A 26,607-nucleotide genomic window follows, 5' to 3' on the forward strand; every position below is an offset into this window, starting at 1 on the left:
ATCTGTCAGGAGAACAGTGTCTCCACTGCCTACTTTGGGAACTCCTAATTATCTTCCAGAATACTCCTCCACCTTCTCTATAAACCCTTTCCTGTATCATTCTGTAAAAATTGGCCACCTTTTCTGTTTTCGTTTGGTCTGAACCTCAAAGTACTGTCTTATGGTCTCTTACTGAATGTGTTTGTTTACATTTCTGTTTGCTTCTGCTAAAGGATACAAAGATTTTTATTTTCAAATTTAAAAATTTTATACCTAGCAGATAAAGCAGCACCAGACACAGTAAGAGTCCAGGAACTGTAGCTTGGAAAGTGAATGAATTTTGTATAAGTGATTCCTCAAAAATGCATTAACCAGCTCAATTATTAGAATTATTCTTCTGACTTAATTAAAACATTCCTGGTTGTTTCAAAAAGTCAGATTCATTTTCTACTGACAGATATGTGCTATTATTTAAACAATTCAAGGGGAAAATCTACTAATTCTAAAGTCAAAGAAAAAAATCTCAAAATAAATGAAAAATCATTAGTGTTGTTGGAATAACTTCATTGGTATACTTTTCTTCTCTTCCTTCAAGAGTACATGAGTGTTTCTCTTCCATCCTCCCTATCCCACCCCTCTAGGTGGTCACAAAGCACTGAGCTGATCTCCAAGAGGGAGGAGATATGGGGACATATGTATATGTATAACTGAATCACTTTGTTGTAAAGCAGAAACTAACACACCATTGTAAAGCAATTATACTCCAATAAAGATGTTAAAAAAATAAATATAAAATATAAGTAAAAAATTTAAAAAATAAATTAAAAAAAGAGAGTGCATGATTGTTATCATTCCTGTGAGAGTTTCTTTTTTTTTTTTTTAACATCTTTATTGGGGTATAATTGCTTTACAATGGTGTGTTAGTTTCTGCTTTACAACAAAGTGATTCAGTTATACATATACATATGTTCCCATATCTCTTCCCTCTTGCGTCTCCCTCCCTCCCACCTTCCCTATCCCACCCCTCCAGGCGGTCACAAAGCACCGAGCTGATATCCCTGTGCTATGCGGCTGCTTCCCACTAGCTATCTACCTTACGTTTGGTAGTGTATATATGTCCATGCCTCTCTCTCGCTTTGTCACAGCTCACCCTTCCCCCTCCCCGTATCCTCAAGTCAGTTCTTCAGTAGGTCTGTGTCTTTATTCCTGTCTTACCCCTAGGTTCTTCATGACATTTTTTTTTCTTAAATTCCATATATATATGTGTTAGCATACAGTATTTGTCTTTCTGTTTCTGACTTACTTCACTCTGTATGACAGACTCTAGGTCTATCCACCTCATTACAAATAGCTCAATTTCGTTTCTTTTTATGGCTGAGTAATATTCCATTGTATATATGTGCCACATCTCCTTTATCCATTCATCCGATGATGGGCACTTAGGTTGTTTCCATCTCCAGGCTATTGTAAATAGAGCTGCAATGAACATTTTGGTACATGACTCTTTTTGAATTTTGGTTTTCTCAGGGTATATGCCCAGTAGTGGGATTGCTGGGTCATATGGTAGTTCTATTTGTAGTTTTTTAAGGAACCTCCATACTGTTCTCCATAGTGGCTGTACCAATTAACATTCCCATCAGCAGTGCAAGAGTGTTCCCTTTTCTCCACACCCTCTCCAGCATTTATTGTTTCTAGATTTTTTGATGATGGCCATTCTGACTGGTGTGAGATGATATCTCATTGTAGGTTTGATTTGCATTTCTCTAATGATTAATGATGTTGAGCATTCGAGAGTTTCTTTGATTCCCTCAAGAGTTAGTTACTTTAACCCAGAGTTCTTTTCATTTTATTTCCATTAAAAATATTTATTTACCATTTTTCTAGGTGCTTGGCCTGTAGCATTCTTTATATATTTTATTAACATGTACCCATTACTCTACAGATGATCATACATTTTATTACTAGACTGTAAACTTAAGGACAGAAACTTCGTTTAACAATAATATGTTACATAGATTTTGACTGCTGTTGTATTTCAGTCATCAGAGTATACCCCCCAAATATATTATCTCATCTAAACTTAATAACAAAAATCCAGAACAGATACTGCCGTCTCCATTTTACAGATCAGAATATTAATGTTTATGAAGCTTAATTAACTTGCCCCAGGTCCCACAACCAGTAAGTGACAGAACTAGTGCTCAGACCCACTCTGACTCCAAAGCTGAGGTTTTTACTGTGATTTTCATACTGTTTCTTACAACATATAAGATCTTGGGCTGAGTATTTATATTCTACAAATAGTTCTCACATCTGAAATTAAAAAAAAAACAAAACTCTACTTCTTTTTTTCAACAGCAGCCATGATATTTTTTCCCTCTACTTTGCAGCAAAACCCTTCCGAGGAGTCGTCTGTATTCACGTTCTTCCATTTTTTTCCTCTGCTCTCATGCATTCTCCAGTCAGGCTTTCATCATCTCTGCTCCGCTGAAATTGACCATTAGAGTCACTCATGACCTGCAAAGCTAAATCTGATATTTGTTTCTCAGTCTTCATCTTACATGATCTGGTAGGAGCTGGCTCCCACATTCTTTAAGCTTTTCTCCTCCCTCGCTGGGCATTCCTTTTCCATATTCTTTTCTTCTCCCAGACTGATCATAGTCTTAACCCTAAAGCCTCTTCTGTTGTATCTGTCTTTACTCCTTAGTTTTCTCTTATAGTCACATAGCTTTAAATGCCATCTATATGCCAACAACTTCCAAATTAATTTCACCAACACAGGCATCAGTCACAAACTTCACACGTACTCACTCAACATGTCTAAAACTAAACTCTTGATCTTACACTCCAAACTTGTTCCACCCATGGGTGGCCACTCTGGATGATCATTTCCAGTATCGGTTGTTTAGGTCAGATCCTTAGCCTAAATTTCCTTCTCTCAGAACACGATGTCCAGGAATCGTACTGTCTCTCTCCTCAAAATATTTCCAGAACATTACTTCTCATCACTTTCACTGGTCTAGGCCACCATCATATCTACCCTGTATTCCTACAGTAGCCTTGAAATAGTCACCCTACTTCTCTTGCACCTTTAGAATCCTTCTCACACAGCAGTTAAAGTAACCTCTTTTAAAATGTAAGTCAGGCCACATCATTCTTCTGTTTTATAATCCTACAATGGCTCCCTTTTTCACTCAGATAAAAGTCAAAGTCCTTACAATGGTCTGTTATTTTATATTAGTGTTAATAAGGGAGTTCTATACAATGTGACTTTTTAAATCTTCCATTTTCACTATCAAAAACTTATTCTGATTTTAGAAAAGCTGTCTCATATAGAAGAAAAGAATGTTTAAGAAAAATTTTAGTGCTTACTCATTTTTAAACAGCAGAGTAAGGCAAACATATGGTTAAAACTTGAGGTCTGTGCCAACAGCTTGGATATAAAGAAGCAATCTGACTTCACTTATTGAATTGTCTCTTAAAGTATTTTTCTTCCTTGTTTTATGTAAAAGTTCATTCCTTTGATTTTTCAACAGCCATGTAGAAGTTAATAAAAAAAGATTCCTCAGTGACCCTGAGATTATTCTGGCTTCAAAAATCCATATCTATTCAAGAAATGAATAAATAACTATTTGTAAAGCATATATTCTTACCCTAGAAGAATTTATCTTTATTAATAAAAATGACAGAATGGAGATTTGAAGTAACTATCCACTGTAACTTATTGAATTTTTTGTCATTCTTGATATGAAAAGCTCACTAATAAGTGAAGTTATACATGAAGAAGCCAGACTCAATGGAAAAAAGAACTTTCCAGATTATGTGAGAAATAAAGTAAAATTATAGCTTCCATCCTACCACAGCAATATGAAAACTGAATAGCAAGTCAATTATAGGTAAAAGAGAGAATATTCAAGAAATTACTGTGCATTCCACAGAATCATCAACATTTTATGTTGAGTTTCAGAGCTTCTTTTAAGCTGAGAAATATGTTCACATTACATTGAATGAATATTATGACCATGAAGGAATATGAAAGAAAAGAGACTTTTAGCTTTAGATGTCTAAATGTGTAATAACTTAATTTTCAATAGTCTAAATTTCACTAATCTTGTAAAATAATTTTTTTTACTCTAGTCGTTATTTCCCTTCCTTACTTTTAACTAGAAGTATATTTTATCTGTCTACAATGGCTAATATAAGTTTTTACATTGTTGATAGAATACTGAATATAAGGCTGATATACAACCTGCCATTTGCCACATACTGTGTTATGTAATATTCGTTCCATTTATGGATAAGAAAAACAAGGCTTAGAAAGGTTAAATTCGTCACTCAAAGAAGAACATCTGTTTAGTCCTGGGGCCAATACTTGAATGCATATATATGCAAATCCAAGCCTCTGATTCATCTTCTCCACTCTTAGCTTACATATTGAAATCTCTGAGTTATTATTAACTCAATGACATCATGCCCTAAACCGCACATATATCCCCTACCCCATGCTCCTCCTCTGTGTTTTCTATCTGTTAAAGGTAATCCACTACAACATAATCTGGAAGCCTGGAATTCATCTTTAATTCTTCATTGTCCTATTCCACTAATATGCTGTTAGTCAAATATTAGTTATCCATTCAAACTCTAAAATAGCCCTTCTGTCTTTCCTTTTGTTAGATGTCTTACTGCCACCTGGGTCTGGACCTCTCCATCTCAGAGAACAGCATGTTGAGGGGAGAGATGTGTACTTCCTCAAAATCAGTTATGATCACTGAGCTGAATTAACTCCTCCTCATTCCTAAGGCTGAATGCTGCCTAGCCACACACAAAAGGAGGTCACCAAACTCTTATTTTACACACTGAGTAAGGACTGCTCCCCATATCCAGATTAGACAGCCAACTTCTTGTGTGAGAAGACACTCGATACTACCTGAGGCCTCACCTGGACCAACCTCAGTAAGCACTTTCCAACTGGATAATAGACTTTGGTCACAATCAGTCCTCTAATAATCACCCACTGCTAAAACAAGTTGACTTCAAAGTTCAACTGGGAATTACAAAGCCAGTGGATTCTGTTCATACTCCTCACACCTAACGGCATGAGATATCATCCAATACAAACTGCCCATTTGCTCTTCCAGTCACTTTCCTTTTACTTCTTCCCATTCCTTGGTGAATCAGTTCCCATTAATCTTCCCCTACATGCTAACGTCTGTTCCAATTTTCCCATTTCTTCATAGCATTCTCACCTTCTAGTGAACATATTCCCCCCATCTCAACTTTTTGAAAAATGTCTTCTTGTCTCATAAATAGATCTCTCCTAAGCCCCATACTTCTCTTGAGGCTCTTGTATCCTTCTTCCTGTCCATGATTAGGGACCTCAGATCACACTCTCAACTTTCTGTCAAAAGCCCTTTCTTCTTAGATACTTCTACCGCCCAGGTGTACCCCTCCCAATCTTACAGTATCATTTATAACCTTCTAGGCAGTCTCATATATATTGGTGGATTCAATGCCCAAATTCAAGTTTTTTTCCACTATTAACAATCTTGTGTTTATCCTTAGCCACTTTTTTTGTCCATATCTACAGTCCATCCAGGGTCTGAGTTTGATTCACCTTGACATATCCAGGAATTGTATTGTCTGTTACATCTCAGCAATCAGCCCCCAAATTCCTGGAATCTCATTATCACCCGGAATAGTTCACATTTAAAATTATAAACAACTCTCTATGCTTTTAGCTCTCTCATTTAAACATTTCCTTTTGCCATTAGGAAAAATCTCAGATCCCTTTGCCTAGCATACAGAGTTCTTAAACATCCTGGCAACCACCTGTCTTTCTAATTGCATCCTCCATAACTTTCCAGATCACCTTGACTACATTCTGTGTTCTAGCCACAGTGAGCTGCTCACCACTCCTCAGCTACATGCATATATGCCCTTGTCTATGCACTTTTCTTTTCTTGGAATATTCTTTTCCAAATCTCCATCTGATTGTAACCAACTTACTCTTTAAGACCCATTATGAGTTATTTCCTGCCGTCCCCCCATTCCCTAAGACAAAGTTAACCATTCTTTTATTATGTAATTGTAATTGTAATTGCTCAAGTTATTGTAATTTTTAAAAATAAACTTATATATCAAAATTATAGCAATCCCCATAGAGTAATCAATCTCATTACTCTATGTACTTCTGCTGTATTTCTACTTTTACAAGATACAACACAAAATTTAAGAGGATGCCTCGATTCAAATAGTTAAAATATTTTTGTCACATAACATTATATTACAAGGAAATATTTATGAAAACATGGTTGCAAATGGGTAGATAACCTACTTCTTTCTTTTATTTTAAGAATCAATTTTCCTCTTGAAATAAAGTCACTTCCAAGGGAATCCATGCTCACTATAAAACTGTTTGGGATTACCTGTGCAACGAACAATGCGGATTTATTGGCCTGGACTTGTCTTCCGCTGTTTCCAAAACAGTAAGTATATCATTTGTGATTAATAAAACTTCCATCTCAATAAAAACTTCCTTGGAACTGGATAGTGAGCTGTATTTGGCATAATGAGAAAATCAAGGAGACATTTTATTCTAAAATTGAGGTAGCTCAATATAAATCATGACTATTGAAAGTGGGACTGTAAAGCAAAATGTGGCTTTAGAAACAGGCCTCATGCTCAGCTTGTCAACTGGGTCATGAAAAGGTATTGGCATGACCAATCTCAATTTCTTTTCCTTATGTGACCAGCCAGTTTCTCTGGAATTGCTAATTCAAAATGATTTAGATCAGTACTGTCATTTAGAAACAATATAAGTCATGAAATTCTGGCTGAAGTAAAATTATTCAATGTAATTAGTTTACTGACCTTTTATTGCCAAGAAGAAATATATGTCAACTTTAAGAGGATATTTTTCAGAAAAGTAAGCCAAATAGGAGTTCTGATATTCTATCAGATCTAATTGCCATTGAAAAATTAACTGTTGATTTAACCATAAGGATTTGGAATTATTAATGCTTAGAATATTTGATAAAGTCAGTTACATGATTTTTCAGTGTTATTAAGGAAAAAATATTGTAAATAAAACAGCTTAGCGACTTTTCCATGGCAAGACTTGCTTTAGAATCAAATTGTAAAATACATGACTTTCGAAGAAATAGAACCTATATTGTTATTTTAATATTATTATAAAGGATGTTTCTGCCCCTGCTCTTTTAGGAAGATTTGGTAATATAAAAATGTTAGGAAAATTCATCAGCTTTTAGTTCCCACATTTAGTCAATATAAATAAATTATCATCAAAGCAACTGTGATACATTTTTAAAATCATTTTTTATTAGGTTAATTATGACATGCTGTGTGTGTGTTGCTCTTTTATTAGTTTTCATGTTATAGCCAATTTCCACATGTATGAGGACAGGGAATGTATTTTCTTTGTAATTTCTATCATCTAACATGGTACCTCTTATAAATAGGCAATCAGTACAGGTTTGTTTATTAAATTGAATTGGAAAAATATCAATCTCTGTAGGAGATTTAGAATGAAATAAAATTTCAAAAGTCTATAAGAAACAGTTCAGCCCTAAAAGGAATACCAACTGCTGTTAGCAGATATTTCAAAAATCTGATTTGTGGGCTAAAAACTTTCATTACTTTCTCACTAGGAGCAGCTATGCAGGTGCCCTTCCATCTCATGAGTGAGTTTCTTTAAAGTTTCAACTGCAGTATTTGTAAGATCTAGCATGTTTGTAGAATACATTTCCAGTTATTCACTGAAAAAGAATTTAAGCCATTTTATGCCTGCTCATCATCCAACATACTATTTTTCACATAACAGGTAATCAAAAAATGTTAAACATATAAAAAGTTTAGAATATTTTTATCTTTCAAGCTACTCTTCAAAGCTTTTTTCTACATGGTTGTGATAGTAAAATACTGCCTCCATGTTGTTTTGTCATCTGTCACTTAACCTCTGGTAAACATTTTATATGCGAGTGATCATGGACAATGGGCATCTTTAAGAAATGCCATCTGGGACTGATACTAAATGGTTTTCCTAAGAGAAAGTGGCAAAATTGTGGATGATGAGACATCACAGAAACACAACTTACTTCAAAGAAAGCTTCAATAAGGATTTGTAAATGTATTTCCAAAAGACTATTTCTTATGAAAATCAGAAAATCTGCCTCTCTCCTGGGCTAACCAACTTAAAGAAATCCAGATCTTTTAAGACATCAGAAATCCATCATGTGGGCCATTTGGGGAGATGTAATAACTCCCACTGTGCTCATTGCTTTGAGTTACAGAGATTCTGACCCAAATTATTTGATGGAGATATTTCCAGATCACAGCAAATAAGTCACTTAATTTCATTTTCTTTCACGGAGTGACCCCTGCCCATAAACATTTGGTATTGAATCTATCATTTATTACAACTTGAACTTCTCATACCCAGCCATGTGGAGCTGTAATGAGCATTTATGTCTCTATTTTTTCCAAGATACACACAACCTGAAAATATGCAAAATTAAAGGCTTCTTATCTCTTTGTGGTTTTGAGAAGTGGGTTTCAGAAGAACCAATGAAGATTAAACTCAGATGTATTGGTTATAACTGCATCGAGAGTGTGTACAAATAAAAATAAACATTTTCAAGCACACAAATTCACTTTCAACCCTATTAAAAAATATGTTTCAAAAACTAAGGTAATGGGCTTCCCTGGTGGCGCCGTGGTTGAGAGTCCGCCTGCCGATGCAGGGGACACGGGTTTGTGCCCCAGTCCGGGAAGATCCCACATGCCGCGGAGCGGCTGGGCCCGTGAGCCATGGCCGCTGAGCCTGCGCGTCCGGAGCCTGTGCTCTGCAATGGCAGAGGCCACAACAGTGAGAGGCCCACGTACCGCAAAAAAAAAAAAAAAAAAAAGGTAAAATTTTGCCCACGAAAGTTTTATAATCCTCTCCTTTGCAGACAGGACTTATACCATATCTATATTCACAATGCCTCCACACTGCAGTAAGAAAGTGTTATTCTCACCTCAATAATTTCTATGACCTACCTTCCCTACTTAAATTCAAAACAAATAGTATGGTGGTTACTTAGCATTTCTAAATTGTGGTAAACTCCTTCAGTGCAGAGATTCTCAACCTTTATTGAACAATAGAATCTCCTGGGGAGATTTAAAAATAAACCCATGTGTTCCCAAAGATTCTAATTTAACTGGTCTGTGGAGGGGCCCAAGCATCGGTATTTTCAGAGCTCCTGAGATGCGTTAAAGCCCAGGAAAATCAGAATCTTTTGCGGAATTTCAAAAGAGGCCTAAATAAATCTTAATCTTAATAAAATTTTATTCCTTAGACTGTTGTCTGAGTAGCCAACCCTGATCCCACTATAAATGATCATTTCAGGTATATCCTTAAAATCAAATAATAGAAGCAAGTTGTGGATAAAAATTCCTTATCATTCTTCCATCCTGTACAAGAAAGACCCTCAGAGCTCAAGTAATTCAAATATCTCATTTATATGTGAAGATCTTTATGATGAAGGAAGGTTAAAGGGGCTGGCTAGAGGTCACTGGGCTACTTAGGAATAGAACAAGAACCAGAATGGAGGGCTGACTTCTCTCCTCTCCACACGTGTTACTACATCAAGCTGCCTCCCTTCCTGCCCTTATGTGCCATGCCCTGCTCCATGAATGCACTGTGAAAACCTCACTGCCTGTCTCAGCCTTACCTGGGCTCTGCTCTTGGGCATGAAACCTGTTAGACCTATGAGAGTCAGAGTCCCAAAGAGTTTTACAGTATGAGATCTTCTGGAAGTGCTGGTTCCAGAATGCCAAGCCATGGATGTATAGAATCCTATAGCTAAAAATGACAATAATTAATGTATTCAAACCACTTTTTTATTGTCTGAGGAAACACGGACCCAGAGAGGGTAAACCAACCCATCTGTTCGCCTGGTGACACAGATTTTGGTTTGGTTTTTCTAGGCATAGGAATTGGTACAATATTGAAGTTAAAAGGATCCTTAAGAATAGAAATGCTATATTTATCAGCATGGTCCTTTTCTAATGACATCTTATTCAAAATCTCCACGTATAAGATCAACGAACAGTCTATACACATGCTAGATGGCGGGGGCAGGGTGGCATTTGAAATTCTGGAGTCAAATCTATTTGCCATCTCCTCAATACCTTTCTAAAGTCTACTCCCCCAACCACAAAGCCATATGAAAACAAATATAAAACTCTTGAAAACCACTGATTTTGTGCAAGAAGCTCAAAGAACTTAAGGTAATTAAGGCTAGTTAATGAAGACAGGGTACAGATGTCCTGATATAACATCTGGTGTGCTTTCCACTATATGAAACTGTTTCTGGCATGTTTTCCTTTTCCATGTTTTTGTTTGTTTGCTTAATTTTAACTGACTTAATAAACCTTTTCACAGCATTGTAAGCACAGGAAACTCAGCTCGGTGCCCTGTGATGACCTAGATGGGTGGGATGGGGGGGGCAGGGTGGTGGGAGGGAGGTCCAAGAGGGAGGGGATATAGGTATACATATAGCTGATTCACTTCATTGTACAGCAGAAACTAAGACAACATTGTAAAGCAATTATACTCCAATAAAAAAAAAAAAACTGATGAACCCCACCAACTTGGGTATTAATAGTTTCCATTTTCATCCTCTTTCCTGTTGAGACCATCAACACTCTTAGATGCATCCTTTTAACATCTTAATTCCACTAGTCATCTTCATTATCCTCGTGTTTTCTATTCACAGAAGTCTATGGAAATTTAGTCCCCATCATGCTTACAATATCGAAAAAGATGTTTAGATATAGTCCCTTAGCTAATATAAATTAGCTAATATCCAACACACAGAGAACCCAAAGAATGGTGCCAAACATCCTTTCCCCCAAATTGCCTTAAAGTATGTATTATATCAACCTCAGTTGGACAGCTAGAAGTTCATTCTCTCTATGCCCTATTGCTTGATACATCATTTCATACACATACTTGAATCAAGAGTTCTGACTTCACTCTTCCCTGTATGCCTCAGGGTTAAGGCCAGGGTGACTGTTGATCCAGACTCCATCAAAGGAGAGAAATGAGTCCCTTCATTTTTGTAGGAATCAGCTTAGGTCATTCAGATTTTCAGAGTGAAATATGGCCAAGACGTATAAATATAGTAAGACCATAAATATAACTCATTACACAACTTAAATGTGAAGAAAAATGCACTTAATATATCACACTTTTCATCAGGAGCTCTACCCTGTAACTAATGAGAAGAAAACAACTTTCCATCAATTACAAAAAATTAGTCAATTCAATAATTTAAATAGTCCTTTTAGAATTATGCAGTCTCCCTCCTTTGGATAAAATGCTCAGTCACTCAGATAGCTTCCCGACACCTTCTCTTTCTAAGAGGATATCTGGATACAAAAGATCAGAAAAGAAACAGATTATTTGAACTAGTTACTTAGATATCCAAATCAAAGGCATTTTTAAGCTGGTGGTTATTTGTTATATCTTGTGTAGCTTGTGATTGGTGCTCTCCCAGCTTCACCAGGGCTTACTGACACTCCCTGGGTGACTTGGGCTCTGGCAGGCACCATAGACCCATATGGGACATCCAGCTGACCTCAACTCAGATGGTTCAATCAGATGTCCTTATTACAGAGGCCCTTTGTCCCCACCATGTGACCCCCTTTATGAAAACACCCTCACGCAGATATCTTTAGCTGTGCCTAGGCTCCATCTCTTCTGTACAGAAACCAAAGAAGACCCAATAAAGCTAAACACAGGAGTTCCTTTTGCCTGTATGTCACATGGCCCTAAGTTTAAGGTCACTCCACAAGTTGGTACAAGAGCAGTTCAATAGGTGACTTTCTTCCAGGATCTGAAGCTTGAGGTACATAATGGAGTCCCCTCTGCCCTCATCATTAGGCTATGCTCGCTTATCTAACACTCCTCCCCATGGGTCTTCCTATAGGCAGAAGAGGGGGAAATTGGGATACCTCTATCTACCATACTCACTCTGTCCCTCTTTCTCTGTCTTCTGCTTCCCACAATCTCAAATTGCCAGAAAGTTGTGGCTTTTTCTTTTGTCACATTCCCCTTCCAATACGCCACATCCTCCCTCCTCACTCCTGTTGATTCTACTGTGGATAGGAAAATTTTCTGTAAATACTGTGGAGGACATTAACATCTGAGCCCTCCAAACTTAGTGTTAGACCTTCTTTTCGCATTCTGGCTGAAACTAGGCCAAAACTTTTCCCAAGAGGATGGATGCTTCAGACCATTTAGGGCAAGGTTATATACTCTGAAAAGTAAAAGAGAAAATCACAGTCATAATTTTCTAATCTTTACCTTATTGAGTTAACTTTTAGCTTGCTAATACTGTTCCCTGCTATTGTTATACCAAAAAACAAAACAAAACAAAAATAACTTTCTCCAGATGAGGAGGGAATAGAACAAAGGGGAAAAAAATGACTCAAAATTCATTCTGCTGAAAGAATATTCTTGGGTTGTATAAAGATATCTGCCCAGTAATGTTTAAAATTATAAATGTTTAAAATGTTTAAAATATATCCCTTGGGCAGATACTTTTTAACAATATCTTTAGATATGAAAAATAAAGAAGCCAAGCCTCAGGAAGCCTCAGGATTTAACAACTTTATTTGTTGGATTTTTTTCCTTCATATTTTGCATATTTGTCCATTAAATGGCAAGGTAGAATTCTATGTTATTTTCAAAGAGGCTTACTTTACTTTAAAGTTCTTTATAAACTTAATTTTATTGACTTTAAGTTCTACAGTTTTAATTTTGTTTGTTTATCAAAGACTGTTCTTACTGATGATGGAACATTTTACCAATAATCTTATTCATATATACAAGCCAGGTGTAGCTTGTTTTTTAATTCCTATAAGCCTCTGTGGATCTGGATGTTACTGAAGCTGTTAAAAGTATCCATGAATTCTTCCTGTCTAAAGTCTTTCCTGTATTCACTCTCATTTACTATGGTAATTTACAGCATAGTTTTAAATATTCAAAATATGAATAATCTTTCTATTTATGCTTAAAGAATCATTTCCTCTATGAAGTCCCACAACTATTTTGATTCTATAAGTTTAGAGCTCATATCTTTAAAGATGCCCAAGGAATTTAGTCACCCTGGAGCAAAAAAATGTGCTTAAGAAAAAAAAAAATGTCATGAAGAACCTAGGGGTAAGACAGGAATAAAGACACAGACCTACTAGAGAATGGACTTGAGGATATGGGGAGGGGGAAGGGTAAGCTGTGACAAAGCGAGAGAGAGGCATGGACATATATACACTACCAAACGTAAGGTAGATAGCTAGTGGGAAGCAGCCGCATAGCACAGGGATATCAGCTCAGTGCTTTGTGACCGCCTGGAGGGGTGGGATAGGGAAGGTGGGAGGGAGGGAGACGCAAGAGGGAAGAGATATGGGAACATATGTATATGTATAACTGATTCGCTTTGTTATAAAGCAGAAACTAACACACCATTGTAAAGCAATTATACTCCAATAAAGATGTAAAAAAAAAAAAGAGTTAACATCTTTATTGATTTAAGGGAGTCATAACTCTAAGAATATAAATTTGAGATTCTTAGTCCCATCTTGTAATCAACATTGTTGGAAATTAAGAGTAAATGCTACCTGTTAGAAACCATTGTGGAAACAATTTTCTTAGGTGGAAAATAAATGTGGGTGTCTATGGACTTAGCCATGCCTACAGTATATTAGAAATGAACCACTAATCAGTACCTAGGCTTGAGGAATATTGTATTTATCTTCTAGCTACTGAATGAAGCTACTGAAATAGTTGATTATGTTTATACTCCAAAAGAAATTTATAGATAATAATAGCTTCCCTTTTGAAGTGACTTCTGCCTGTCCGTATGTGTTGTCTTTTGCAGCAAATCAATTCTCAGGTCTATGTTATTCAGCACAACATTACAGAGTGAGCCTCCCAAAGAACTGATAGCTCCAGGAGTGTGGGATATAAGTCAGCCATCCCCAGTGACCCTGCAGGTAAGTGTCAGGCTATGAGATTAAAGTACACACAGAACTTTAATAAGTAGCTTGTTGTCAATTACAGAAACAATTTTCTTCCAGGATCACACATTTTAATAGTCTTCTCTTTCTCCAGCCTTCTGGGATTTGTAAAATCTCTATTGCTTTTATTTTGCATTCAGTATTCTCAAAGCACTTTTCTCTCAGCTTACATAATAGCAATTTCAAGCCATTCTGTATCAAACACAATCATGAAGGAGAGGGATGGAGTGTTGCCATGAATCTACTCATTATACGTATTCATTTTTCTTTCCTTTGTCTAAAAACAGTCATTAGTATATATTATTAACTTGGTACCTTATTCACACCTGCCTCTTCATTGTGTCATGTTTCCTTAAAATTTCTTTTGTTGTGTGTTTCCTAAATGACTAGCAATTACCTGGATAGTGGGGGAGAAACTGCAAACAAAAATCCTTTCTTTTTCCTTAAAGGCTCTCTACTTTCTGCTATTTGTAATCATGAATGAAAGGTGGTTAATGATTCCAGGCTTTGGTCCTTTCTACTCAGAGAATTTTTTTCTCACTTTCCTCATTTTTTCATGATTATAAGTGATAAGATTCATCAGATACCTGAAGCATGGACGCTCCCATACATGGCAATGCAGGGAATATGGACTTTCCATCTCCATCGGGAAAACTGGGCAGCATTCTGTAGAACAGGATTTTTCAACCTCGGTACTATTGACATTTTAGACAGGATAAGTTTGTTGTGGGGACTGTCCTGTGCATTGTAGGATACTTGGCAGTATCCTTGACTTTTACCCACTAGGTGCCAGTAGCACTTCCCCAGTTCTGACAATCAAAAATGCCTCGAAATATTGTTAGATGATCTCTAGGGGTAAATTTGCCTTCAGTGAGGATCACTACACTAGAGGGAACTAGTGCAGTCCGGAGGTGCGTAAAATTGCCAGGTTTGGGTTGAGGGGTGTGAGGGACAAAGTTTAGCAAAATGGACAGCAAGATGTTAAAAACGGTAAAGAAAAATAACACTAATAAAAATGTGGCTTTCACTCTGAAGGATGGAGGATGTCCCCCCCGCCACCAGACAGTAGCCAAAGATCCGCTTCGAATCCATGGACATGATGATAAAAAAGAGTGCTTGTTCAGGGTGGATCTCGGCACAACATCCTAACACTCAGCATTGATGGCTTACTGATTAGCAGATGTTTCCTCGTAACAGGATAGCTACTTTCTTTGAGAGGATGAGTGCATTTCTTATCAGACTGTTTCTTGCCAGATCCAAACCACCTGAGCTTAACCAAAATCTTCCAAGTCTGACCATTGCCAGAGCTTTGTGGATATGAATTTATGAGTATCTGGGCCTTTAGCAGCAGCGGTGGGGTGGAGGATGTAAGGGAGACTATCAGATGAGACTCGCCTTGATTCTTCTCAGATGAAGGGAACAGCTGCTTTAGGAACACAGATCTTGGAAGTGGAATCTGAAGCGAAGTTTCGAGCATTCGACAGCAGCATAGATTTCAAAGCAGAGACCTGGAGCCATGACAGAATTTATCTTACAAAAAAAGGAGAGAGGGCATGGAAATAATTCAACAGTATGCAAAAACGTTAAATTATCTGCTTTTACAAAATAATTTCAAATGGTATAGACATAGAGGGAAATGTCTCAGATGTTTTTACTTGATGATGAAATATACAAAATAAAATAGGAGTTACTAAGGTATTAAAGTTAAAAGCCTTAATAACCAGCACCACTCTAATTACACACACCTAAATTTAGAGCAGAATTTTCAACCTAAAGATTATGAGATGGTAAGGAAATTAGAAGCAAGTTCTGCCACCAGTGTTGTTAAGGAGTCAGGGTGGGTCTCAAGGGAAAGAGGTCAGGCTGAGAGTTAGGAAATCTGGAGTCTAGTCTTAGCTCTTTAATAGTAAACTTTATGACTGTGAACAAGTCATTTAACCTTCTATTTTCACCTGCGTGCAATGAAAGAATTGTACAGTACTATGCCTGTCCAACTTCTTTCAGGTCTGTACTTTGCTGACTATCTATATTAGATGGACAATTACTGCCACACTGTTGCCACCACAGTATGATAAGGGATATATGTTACAGAACTTGATTCCTTCAAGTCAGTCTTGTTTTTTTCATGCTGTGCTGCTGACTGGAAGCAGTGGATAGGGTGAAGTAGATCTGAGTTCAGACATGGAGACAAATTGTTATATGATTCCATCAGCCTGTATCTCCCTCAACTTCCTCCCTCTCTCTGTATACAATCTAGTAGAGTGACTCATAATTTAAGCCCTAAGAGCAGAGCTGTTTTAGTTAATGTTGCTCTTGTTTTGTTTTATGTTTCTCTACTTACTCATCTTCTCATTCATATCTAAATTCACTATATTTTGGTTTATTTGTCCTCACCACACTGAACTATTGTCAGGCAACCCGCTAATTTCTAGTTGCCAAATCCAGTGCTTGTTCTCGTTCCTCTTCATACTAGCGCTCTCTCTGCAATTTTTGGCACTGTCTCTTCCCCATTACAGAACACTCTTCCCCTCTGTTGCTGGCCTAGGTTTCTCTTCACACTCTCTCTGGTTATTCTTTCTCTGTCTTCTTTCCGGACTCCTCTTCTTCTGCTAGTCCCCACTGTTGCCAGTTCTCAGGGATTCCATCTGCTGCCCATTGCTATTCTCAGTAGATGTATTCTCCCTGAGAGAATTTCATTAAAGTTTTATTGAGATATACTTCACATACCATACAATCCTCCCATTTAAAGTGTGCAATTCAGTGTTTTCTAGTATTTTCACAGATGTGTGCAACTAATCTCACCAACATCAACTTTAGAGCATTTTCATTTTTATAAAGAAATCTCATAACTTTTAGCTATCACTTCCTAGTCCCAACTCTAAGCAACTACTAATGTACTTTCTGTCTCTGTAGATTCACCTATTCTGCCCATTTCATATAAATGGAATCATACAATGTGTGTTCTTTTGTGGCTAGATGATTTTACTTAGCATAATGTTTCAAAATTCATCCACTTTGTAGCATATATCAGTACTTATTTCTTTTTTATTGTTGAATAATATTACATTATATAGCTATACCACACTTTATCCACTTATTAGTTGATATGCATTTAGATTGTTTCCACCTTTTGGCTATTAAGAATAGTGCTGCTATGAACATTCATATACAAATTTGTGTGTGAACATATGTTTTCATTTATCTTGGGTGTATACCCAGCAGTGGAATTACTGGGTCTCATTCATTCCTAAGGTTTTATTTACAGTATCTTGCAGGTTCACTTCTAAGTCTGTATCTTTAGTTCAGACTCCTTTACACCACAAGCTTCAGACAAATATAAGCACGTGCCTGCCTAGCTTCTCACCTGGATATTCTGTAGACAGCTTCAAAGACAACACATCCCAGACTGAGCTCACCATCCTCTCAGAATGCTTTCACTCCCTGAATTATTTTTGTCTGTTCATGCCCCCAGATACACTGAGCTGTTTCATTTGTCTCCTCCTTCTTTCTCGCTACTCATATTCAGTCCACACTATATTTTGCCAACTTATCTCCATGTGTTCCTCATGTCTGTCCTCACAATTCCCCACCTCATCTGCCCTAGTTCAACAGTTCCCTCCTAGGTTACAACGGTTTAGATGTTTTTTTTCTTGGCTTTAGTTTTGTTATTCTCTAATCCAAAATCCACAAGTGTGATCCTTCTAAAATGTAAATCTGAACCTGCCACTCTCCCATTTATACTCTTCAAGAACTCAGCGCTACCTAGAGAATTAAGGATGAGCAATACAACGTAGCCCCCTCCACTGTTTCCCTTGCCACTCCTTGACTGACAGTGTTGCTCCAGCAACACTGAAAGAGTTATAGTTTCTGGCATGCATTGTCCTGCTTTTACCTTATGTGCATTTATGAATACTATTCCCTGCCTGCAATGTATCTACTGTCTTCCCTTCGCCATCTACTGCCCATCTCTCAGGCTTAGTGTCTGTAATTGTTATTCACCTTTTAGGATCCATGGACCCTTCTCTAGGGATCTCTCTCTTACCCCCTCCTCTCTTTCCACTCCAAGCAGGGTTAAGTGCCCTTCCTCTATATTCACATAATAGCCAATAAGATTTTTATCAACACATTTACATTATATTTCTTTCTCAAGAACTTCTTTCCCATTGACTTCTTGATTTTTGAGGACATTGACAGTGTTTTATCCCCAGAATCTAGCATAGCACCAGGAATACAGTATTTGTAAGTTACTGATATGTGTCCATACCTCTGATCACTACAATAATCAAACCTACAGATATTTCTAAACTTAGCACTTTGGTCCGCTTGTTGGAATTCTGATAGATACCACTATGTTCAGTTTTTCTTCTTGTGTGAGCAGTCCTTCTCTTTAAACCATAGTTCTTACCTCCTCATTCATGCAAAGTATTTTCCTTTACCTAACATTTCATTACCTGCTTATCCTTAATTATCAGCAATGTCATGGGGAGGCAACAGTCTTATTATTGGTACCTGGTCCTTAGACCACAGTACATTTTGTGCCCTAACGTAGCATAGGTTCTTTTCTCTTCACTACTGAACCACTATATGGGTCCCTCTTTTACAGCTCCTTCCTTGACACTCACAGCAATTGCCATCTAGTTAGTAGGCATCCTTCCCTCCCTTGAACTGCATAGAACTTATGGTCCAATATTTGTGTACCTTATAATATCCAAACTACATCTACAGTCAGGCTGCATTTATTTGAACAAACTGAAAGAATCATGGGGGTCTGAGCAAGCCCATGGACACCTTATTGGCATGGTTGTGGATCATGGACACTAGGGACATTCACAGCAGCTCCTTCAAGGAATTCCAAGACATGAAGTCATAGTAGAAACCGTGGTGGCCAAGTGTAAGTGGAAAAGGATGAGGGAGGAAGTAAAGTAAGGTGGATAAGTGGAACACAAGAAGCTAATATTCAGATGTTTAAGGAGGTATGAATTAGAAGTTTGGATGACTGGGTCTGAGTATTTGCCTGTACCCCAGAAGAAAGAGCCTCATAATTGTTTTTGCTTGAAAACAGGAGTATATCTTCAACACTTGACAAATAGGTGTCATGGCACATGCAGTGCACACATTAAAAGAATGCTCCTGGAGCATTCCATTAAAAAAAAAAGACTGAGGCCAAGGCCAGACTTAGTGGCTCATGACCACAGAAGGAGAAGAGTCACATGTTTGCCATTAATAACTTGAAACACAGCTTTGGGGTGCTATATACATATTGTACCCTATTTTAATTGTTAATGTTTACCTTTCTCCTCCTCCATAATGCATAGTACTCAAAAGAATTCTAGGGCAGCAGTCAGCAAACTGTCAGGGCCGGAGGAGCTGTGAGCCCGAGCTGCACGCAGCGGCCACATGGCAAAACAGAAAGCCAGCTGAACAGAGTGCGCAGAGTGGCACTGGCAGCCATGACGCAGGCAACCCAGGCAACCCGGGCGGCCCAAACAGCCTCACAGGAAGCCTTCGTGACTCCAACTGCTCCGCAGACTGCAAGCTGTGGCGGCACAGCTCCGCTACAGCAGTCGCAGTCTTTGTGGGGCTAGCAGAAGCCATTTTGTTTTTTACTTAACCACCTCATTTCTACTCTAGTGGCTTGCACAACAAGCCGTGTGACTGACAGGGTCTTGGTGCTCCAGATAGGTGTCAAGCCTGTGCCTCTAGGTGTGAGAGCCAAGTTCAGGACACTAGTCCACCAGAGACCTCTGTGCTCCACTTAATATCAAACAGCGAAACCTCTCCCAGAGATCTCCATCTCAACACTAAGACCCAGCTCCACTCAACGAATAGCAAGCTACAGTGCTGAACACCCCATGCCAAACAACTAGCAAGACAGGAGCACAGCCCCATCCACTAGCAGGGAGCCTGCCTAAAACCATAATAAGGTCACAGACACCCCAAAACACACCACTGTATGTGGTCCTGCCCACCAGAAAGACAAGATCCAGCCTTATCCACCAGAACACAAGCACCACTCCCCTCCAACAGGAGGCCTACACAACCCGCTGAACTAACCTTAGCCACTGGGGGCAGACACAAAAAACAATGGGAACTATGAACCTGCAGGCTACGAAAAGCAGACCCCAAACACATTAAGTTAAGCAAAATGAGAAGACAGAAAAACACACAGCAGATGAAGGAACAAGGTAAAAAACCCAGCAAACAAATGAAGAGGAAATAGGCAGTCTACCTGAAAAAGATTTCACAGTAATAATAGTAAAGATCCAAAATCTTGGAAATAGAATGGAGAAAATACAAGAAACATTTAACAAGGACCTCGAAGAACTAAAGAGCAAACAAACGATGATGAACAATGCATTAAATGAAATTAAAAATTCTCTAGAAGGGATCAATAGCAGAATAACTGAGGCAGAAGAACGGATAAGTGCCCTGGAAGATAAAATAGTGGCAATAACTACTGCATAGCAGGATAAAGAAAAAAGAATGAAAAGAATTGACGACAGTCTCAGAAACTCTGTGACAACATTAAATGCACCAACATTCCAATTATAGGGGTCCCAGAAGAAGAAAAGAAAAAGAAAGGGACTGAGAAAATATGTGAAGAGATTATAGTTGAAAACTTCCCTAATATGGGAAAGGAAATAGTCAAGTCCAGGAAGAGCAGAGAGTCCCATACAGGATAAATCCAAGTAGAAACACACCAAGACACATATTAAACTATCAAAAGTTAAATACAAGGAAAAAATATTAAAAGCAGCAAGGGAAAAACAACATATAACATACAAGGGAATCCCCATAAAGTTAACAGCTGATCTTTCAGCAGAAACTCTGCAAGCCAGAAGGGAGTGGCAGGACATATTTAAAGTGATGAAAGGGAAACTCCTACAACCAAGGTAACTCTACCCAGCAAGGATCTCATTCAGATTTGACAGAAAAATTAAAACCTTTACAGACAAGCAAAAGGTAAGAGAATTCAGCACCACCAAACCAGCTTTACAACAAATGCTAATGGAACTTCTCTAGGCCGGAAACACAAGAGAAGGAAAAGACCTACAATAACACCCAAAACAATTAAGAAGATGGTAATAGGAAGGTACATATTGATAACTACCTTAAATGTAAATGGATTAAATGCTTCAACCAAAAGACATAGACTGGCTGAATGGATACAAAAACAAGACCTGTGTATATGCTATCTACAAGAGACCCACTTCAGACCTAGGGAGACATACAGACTGAAAGTGAGGGGATGGAAAAAGATATTTCGTGCAAATGGAAATCAAAAGAAAGCTGGAGTAGCAATTCTCATATCAGACAAAATAGACTTTAAAATAAAGACTATTACAAGAGACAAAGAAGGACACTGTATAATGATCAAGGGATCAATCCAAGAAGAAGATATAACAATTATAAATATTTATACACCCAACATAGGAGCACCTCAATACATAAGGCAATGCTAACATCCATAAAAGGGGAAATCAACAGTAACACATTTATAGTAGGGGACTTTAACACCCCACTTTTACCAATGGACAGATCATCCAAAATGAACATAAATAAAGAAACACAAGCTTTAAATGATACATTAAACAAGATGGACTTAATTGATATTTATAGGACATTTCATGCAAAAACAACAGGATGCACTTTCTTCTCAAGTGCTCATGGAACATTCTCCAGGATAGTTCATATCTTGGGTCACAAATCAAGCCTTGGTAAATTTAAGAAAATTAAAATCGTATCAAGTATCTTTTCTGACCACAACGCTATGAGACTAGGTATCAATTACTGGAAAAAACCTGTAAAACATACAAACACATGGAGGCTAAACAATACACTACTAAATAATCAAGACATCACTGAATAAATCAAAGAGGAAATCAAAAAATACCTAGAAAAAAAAATGACAATGAAAACACGGTGACCCAAAACCTATGGGATGCAGCAAAAGCAGGTCTAAGGCGGAAGTTTATAACAATACAATCCTACTGCAAGAAACAAGAAACATCTCAGATAAACAACCTAACCTTACACCTAAATCAATCAGAGAGAGAAGAACAAAAAAAAAAAAAAAAACAAAGTTAGTAGAAGGAGAGAAATCATAAAGATCAGATCAGAAATAAATGAAAAAGAAATGAAGGAAACAATGGCAAAGATCAATAAAACTAAAAGCTGGTTCTTTAAGAAGATAAAATTGATAAACCATTAGCCAGACTCATCAAGAAAAAAAGGGAGAAGACTCAAATCAACAGAATTAGAAATGAAAAAGAGACGTAACAACTGACACTGCAGAAATACAAAGGATCACGAGAGATTACTGCAAGCAACTATATGCCAATAAAATGGAAAACCTGGAAGAAATGGACAAATTCTTCAAGATACACAATCTTCCGAGACTGAACCAGGAAGAAATAGAAAATATGAACAGACCAATCACAAGCACTGAGATTGAGACTGTGATTAATAATCTTCCAACAAACAAAAGCCCAGGACCAGATGGCTTCACAGGCAAATTCTATCAAACATTAGGGAAGAGCAACACCTATCCTTCTCAAACTCTTGCAAGATATAGCAGAGGGGGGAACACTCCCATACTCATTCTATGCAGCCATCATTACCCTGATACCAAAACAAGACAAAGATGTCACAAAGAAAACTACAGGCCAATAGCACGGAAGAACATAGATGCAAAAATCCTCAACAAAATACTAGCAAACAGAATCCAACAGCACATTAAAAGGATCATACACCATGATGAAGTGAGGTTCATCCCAGGAATGCAAGGATTCTTCAGTATATGCAAATCAATCAATGTGATAAACCATATGGACAAATTGAAGGAGAAAAGCCATATGATCATCTCAATAGATGCAGAAAAAGCTTTCGACAAAATTCAATACCCATTTATGACAAAAACCTTCCAGAAAATCGGCATAGAGGGAACTTACTTCAACATAATAAAGGCCATATATGACAAACCCACAGCCAACATCATTCTCAGTGGTGAGAAACTGAAACTGTTTCCTCTAAGATCAGGAACAAGACAAGGTTGTCCACTCTCACCACTATTATTCAACATAGTTTTGGAAGTTTTAGCCACAGCAATCAGAGAAGAAAAAGAAGTAAAAGGAATCCAAATCGGAAAAAAGAAGTAAAACTCTCACTGTTTGCAGATGACATGATACTATACATAGAGAATCCTAAAGGTGCTACCAGAAAGCTACTAGAGCTAATCACTGAATTTGGTGAAGTAGCAGGATACAAAATTAATGCACAGAAATCTCTCGCATTCCTATACACTAATGATGAAAAATGTGAAAGAGAAATTAAGGAAACGCTCCCATTTACCATTGCAACAAAAAGAATAAAATACCTAGGTATAAATCTACCTAAGGAGACCAAAGACCTGTATGCAGAAAACTATAAGACACTGATGAAAGAAATTAAAGATGATACAAGCAGATGGAGATATATACCATGTTCTTGGATTGGAAGAATCAACATTGTGAAAATTACTATACTACCCAAAGCAATCTACAGATTCAGTGCAATCCCTATCGAACTACCAATGACATTTTTCACATAACTAGAACAAAAAATTTCACAGTCTGTATGGAAACACAAAAGACCCCGAATAGCCAAAGCAATCTTGAGAAAGAAAAACGGAGCTGGAGGAATCAGGCTCCCTGACTTCAGACTATACAAAAAGCTACAGTAATCAAGACAGTATGGTACTGGCACAAAAACAGAAATATAGGTCAATGGAACAGGATAGAAAGCCCAGAGATAAACCCTCACACATATGGCCACCTTATTTTTGATAGAGGAGGCAAGAATATATAATGGAGAAAAGACAGCCTCTTCAATAAGTGGTGCTGGGAAAACTGGACAGCTAGATGTAAAAGAATGAAATTAGAACACTCCCTAACACCATACACAAAAATAAACTGAAAATGGATTAGAGGCCTTAATGTAAGGGCAGACATTATAAAACTCTTAGAGGGAAACACAGGCAGAACGCTCTATGACATAAATCACAGCAAGATCCTTTTTGACCCACCTCCTACAGAAATGGAAATAAAAACAAAAATAAACAAAGGGACCTAATGAAACCTAAAAGCCTTTGCACAGCAAAGGAAACCATAAACAAGATGAAAAGACAACCCTCAGAATAGGAGAAAATATTTGCAAATGAAGCAACTGACAAAGGATTAATCTCCAAAATTTACACGCAGCTCAATATCAAAAAAACAAACAACACAATCCAAAAATGGGCAGAAGACCTAAATAGACCTTTCTCCAAAGAAGATATACAGATTGCCAGCAAACACATGAAAGGATTCTCAACATCACTAATAATTAGAGAAATGCAAATCAAAACTACAATGAGAGGGCTTCCCTGGTGGCGCAGTGGTTGAGAGTCCGCCTGCTGATGCAGGGGACACGGGTTCGTGCCCTGGTCCAGGAAGATCCCACATGCCGTGGAGCGGCTAGCCCCGTGAGCCATGGCTGCTGAGCCTGCGCGTCCGGAGCCTGTGCTCTGCAACGGGAGAGGCCACAACAGTGAGAGGCCCGCGTACCGCAAAAAAAAAAAAACAAAAAAAAAACTACAATGAGGTGTCACCTCCCACCAGTCAGAATGGCCATCATCAAAAAATCTACAAACAATAAATGCTGGAGAGGGTGTGGAGAAAAGGGAACCCTCTTGTACTGTTGGTGGGAATGTAAATTGATACAGCCACTATGGAGAACAGTATGGAGGTTCCTTAAAAAACTAAAAATAGAACTACCATACGACCCAGCAATCCCACTCCTGGGCATATACCCTGAGAAAAACCATAATTCAAAAAGAGTCATGCCAAATGTAAAATAGATAGCTAGTGGGAAGCAGCCACATAGCACAGGGGGATCAGCTCAGTGATTTGTGACCACCTAGAGGGGTGGGATAGGGAGGATGGCAGGGAGATGCAAGAGGGAGTATATATGGTGATATACGTATATGTATAGCTGATTCACTTTGTTATAAAGCAGAAAGTAACACACCATTGTAAAACAATTATATTCCAATAAAGATGTTAAAAAAAAAAGAGTTCTTGGGCAAATACATTAACACATACTTTGGGTGATTTTCTCTTTTGTGAAAAATTAGAACAAAAAACAATTGGGGAAAATCCTAATTTTTTCTATAAGTGGCTCAAGAATCAGTAACTGTTTGCCTTCATAATATATGAAGATATGCAGTTTGTATAGTGCCTCATTCATGTATCAGAAATGAAAAAAAATTTCATAATTGAAATATATCAAAGAATTTATTATGGATTGTTCACCGGGAGCTTCTGTATTCTCATCTACTACTGTATTCTCATCTACTACCTTTAGTTTCTCATCTACCCTGCCTTTACTTAGGACCAACATAAAATTGAATTAGCTCATTAAATGCTATTTCTGGTATTTTTGTTTTATGTGTTTAAAATATTTGGATACATAAAGAGTAAAGTGTAACATGCTAATACTGCAGGCACTTCTCTCCAAGGCATCAAGATTACTCTTTCTGTCAAGAGGCAAAATTTACTATAATATTGGTTTGGTTTAGCATTTCTGTTACTCAGTTCTTTTTTCATGTTGGAATAATAACTGATAATTATAACAAATTTATACCAAAAACAAATTTTGCAACAAATTGCAAAGGTTACAGAATAAAATTGCTGACTTTTTCAAATAAGAGCCCAAATAGATTAAACTGCATCTCACATTCTACCTTATAATACTCTTCCATTTTCTCTGAGATCACAACCTAAGGTAGTTCAGCAGAGAAAAATAAATTCTTTAGATTTTCTAATATGAAAATGAAAAATAATATATGATACTCTTAAGCAAATATTTTGGGCAGTAAAATATTTAGCTCATTTACGTACTTGGAAACTGTATTTTTTGTTAACTATCATTTTATTTACTAGAATCAGATTATCACTTAAACATGGTTTAGTGGAAAGCATGTTGAGCCAGGAAAAAAGAAGGCCTGCATTCTAGCTCTGTCTATAAAGCTGAACAATAGAGCCACAGCAAAAATATTCTATTTGGTTTTATACTCGTGAAACAGATCTTTACCAGAGAAGATTTCGCTATCATGTCCACAGAGTGGTTCACAGACTTACAGATTTCAGATAGTAAAGACCAACATAAAGTAACTCTTTTTATTTTATCAAGTGATTATATGAAAAAAGTATAATTACCATCTATAATTTTCATCATTTAATAATAGAAAGACATCTTAGTAATGAAAATTGGAAAGGATGTAATTTCAGCACTAAACAAAAATGTAACATTTAACTGTATGAAAAGTTCATGTTATTATTTTTCTCATTTTTTTCTATGATAATGTTACAGTCTACTAATTTATATACCATTTATATAAATAATTGAGGATTTGCCAAATATCATGTATATTTAAACACCAAGTCCAAACTGTAATGATTCTTTTAAAATTACTTTTAAATAATAAAAAGCACAGAAAATATAGGGTATTTATTTTACTTTAATTTC

General features: G+C 37.2%; 1 protein-coding gene across 1 annotated transcript in view; it reads left to right on the plus strand.

Annotated features, from left to right (window-relative positions):
* The window catches only part of PIK3C2G (phosphatidylinositol-4-phosphate 3-kinase catalytic subunit type 2 gamma), a 394,030-nt gene that overhangs the window by 114,371 nt on the left and 253,052 nt on the right, over positions 1-26,607 (plus strand). Inside the window, exons 13-15 of the mRNA XM_029205345.1 lie at positions 6,333-6,464; positions 7,647-7,679; positions 13,923-14,037. Coding sequence (XP_029061178.1) covers positions 6,333-6,464; positions 7,647-7,679; positions 13,923-14,037 — 280 coding nt within the window. The remainder of the gene's footprint in view (positions 1-6,332; positions 6,465-7,646; positions 7,680-13,922; positions 14,038-26,607) is intronic.

This window comes from Monodon monoceros, unplaced genomic scaffold (genome assembly GCF_005190385.1).
Source record: "Monodon monoceros isolate NGI ecotype Baffin Bay Population unplaced genomic scaffold, NGI_Narwhal_1 Super_Scaffold_6, whole genome shotgun sequence".
Taxonomy (NCBI): domain Eukaryota; kingdom Metazoa; phylum Chordata; class Mammalia; order Artiodactyla; family Monodontidae; genus Monodon; species Monodon monoceros.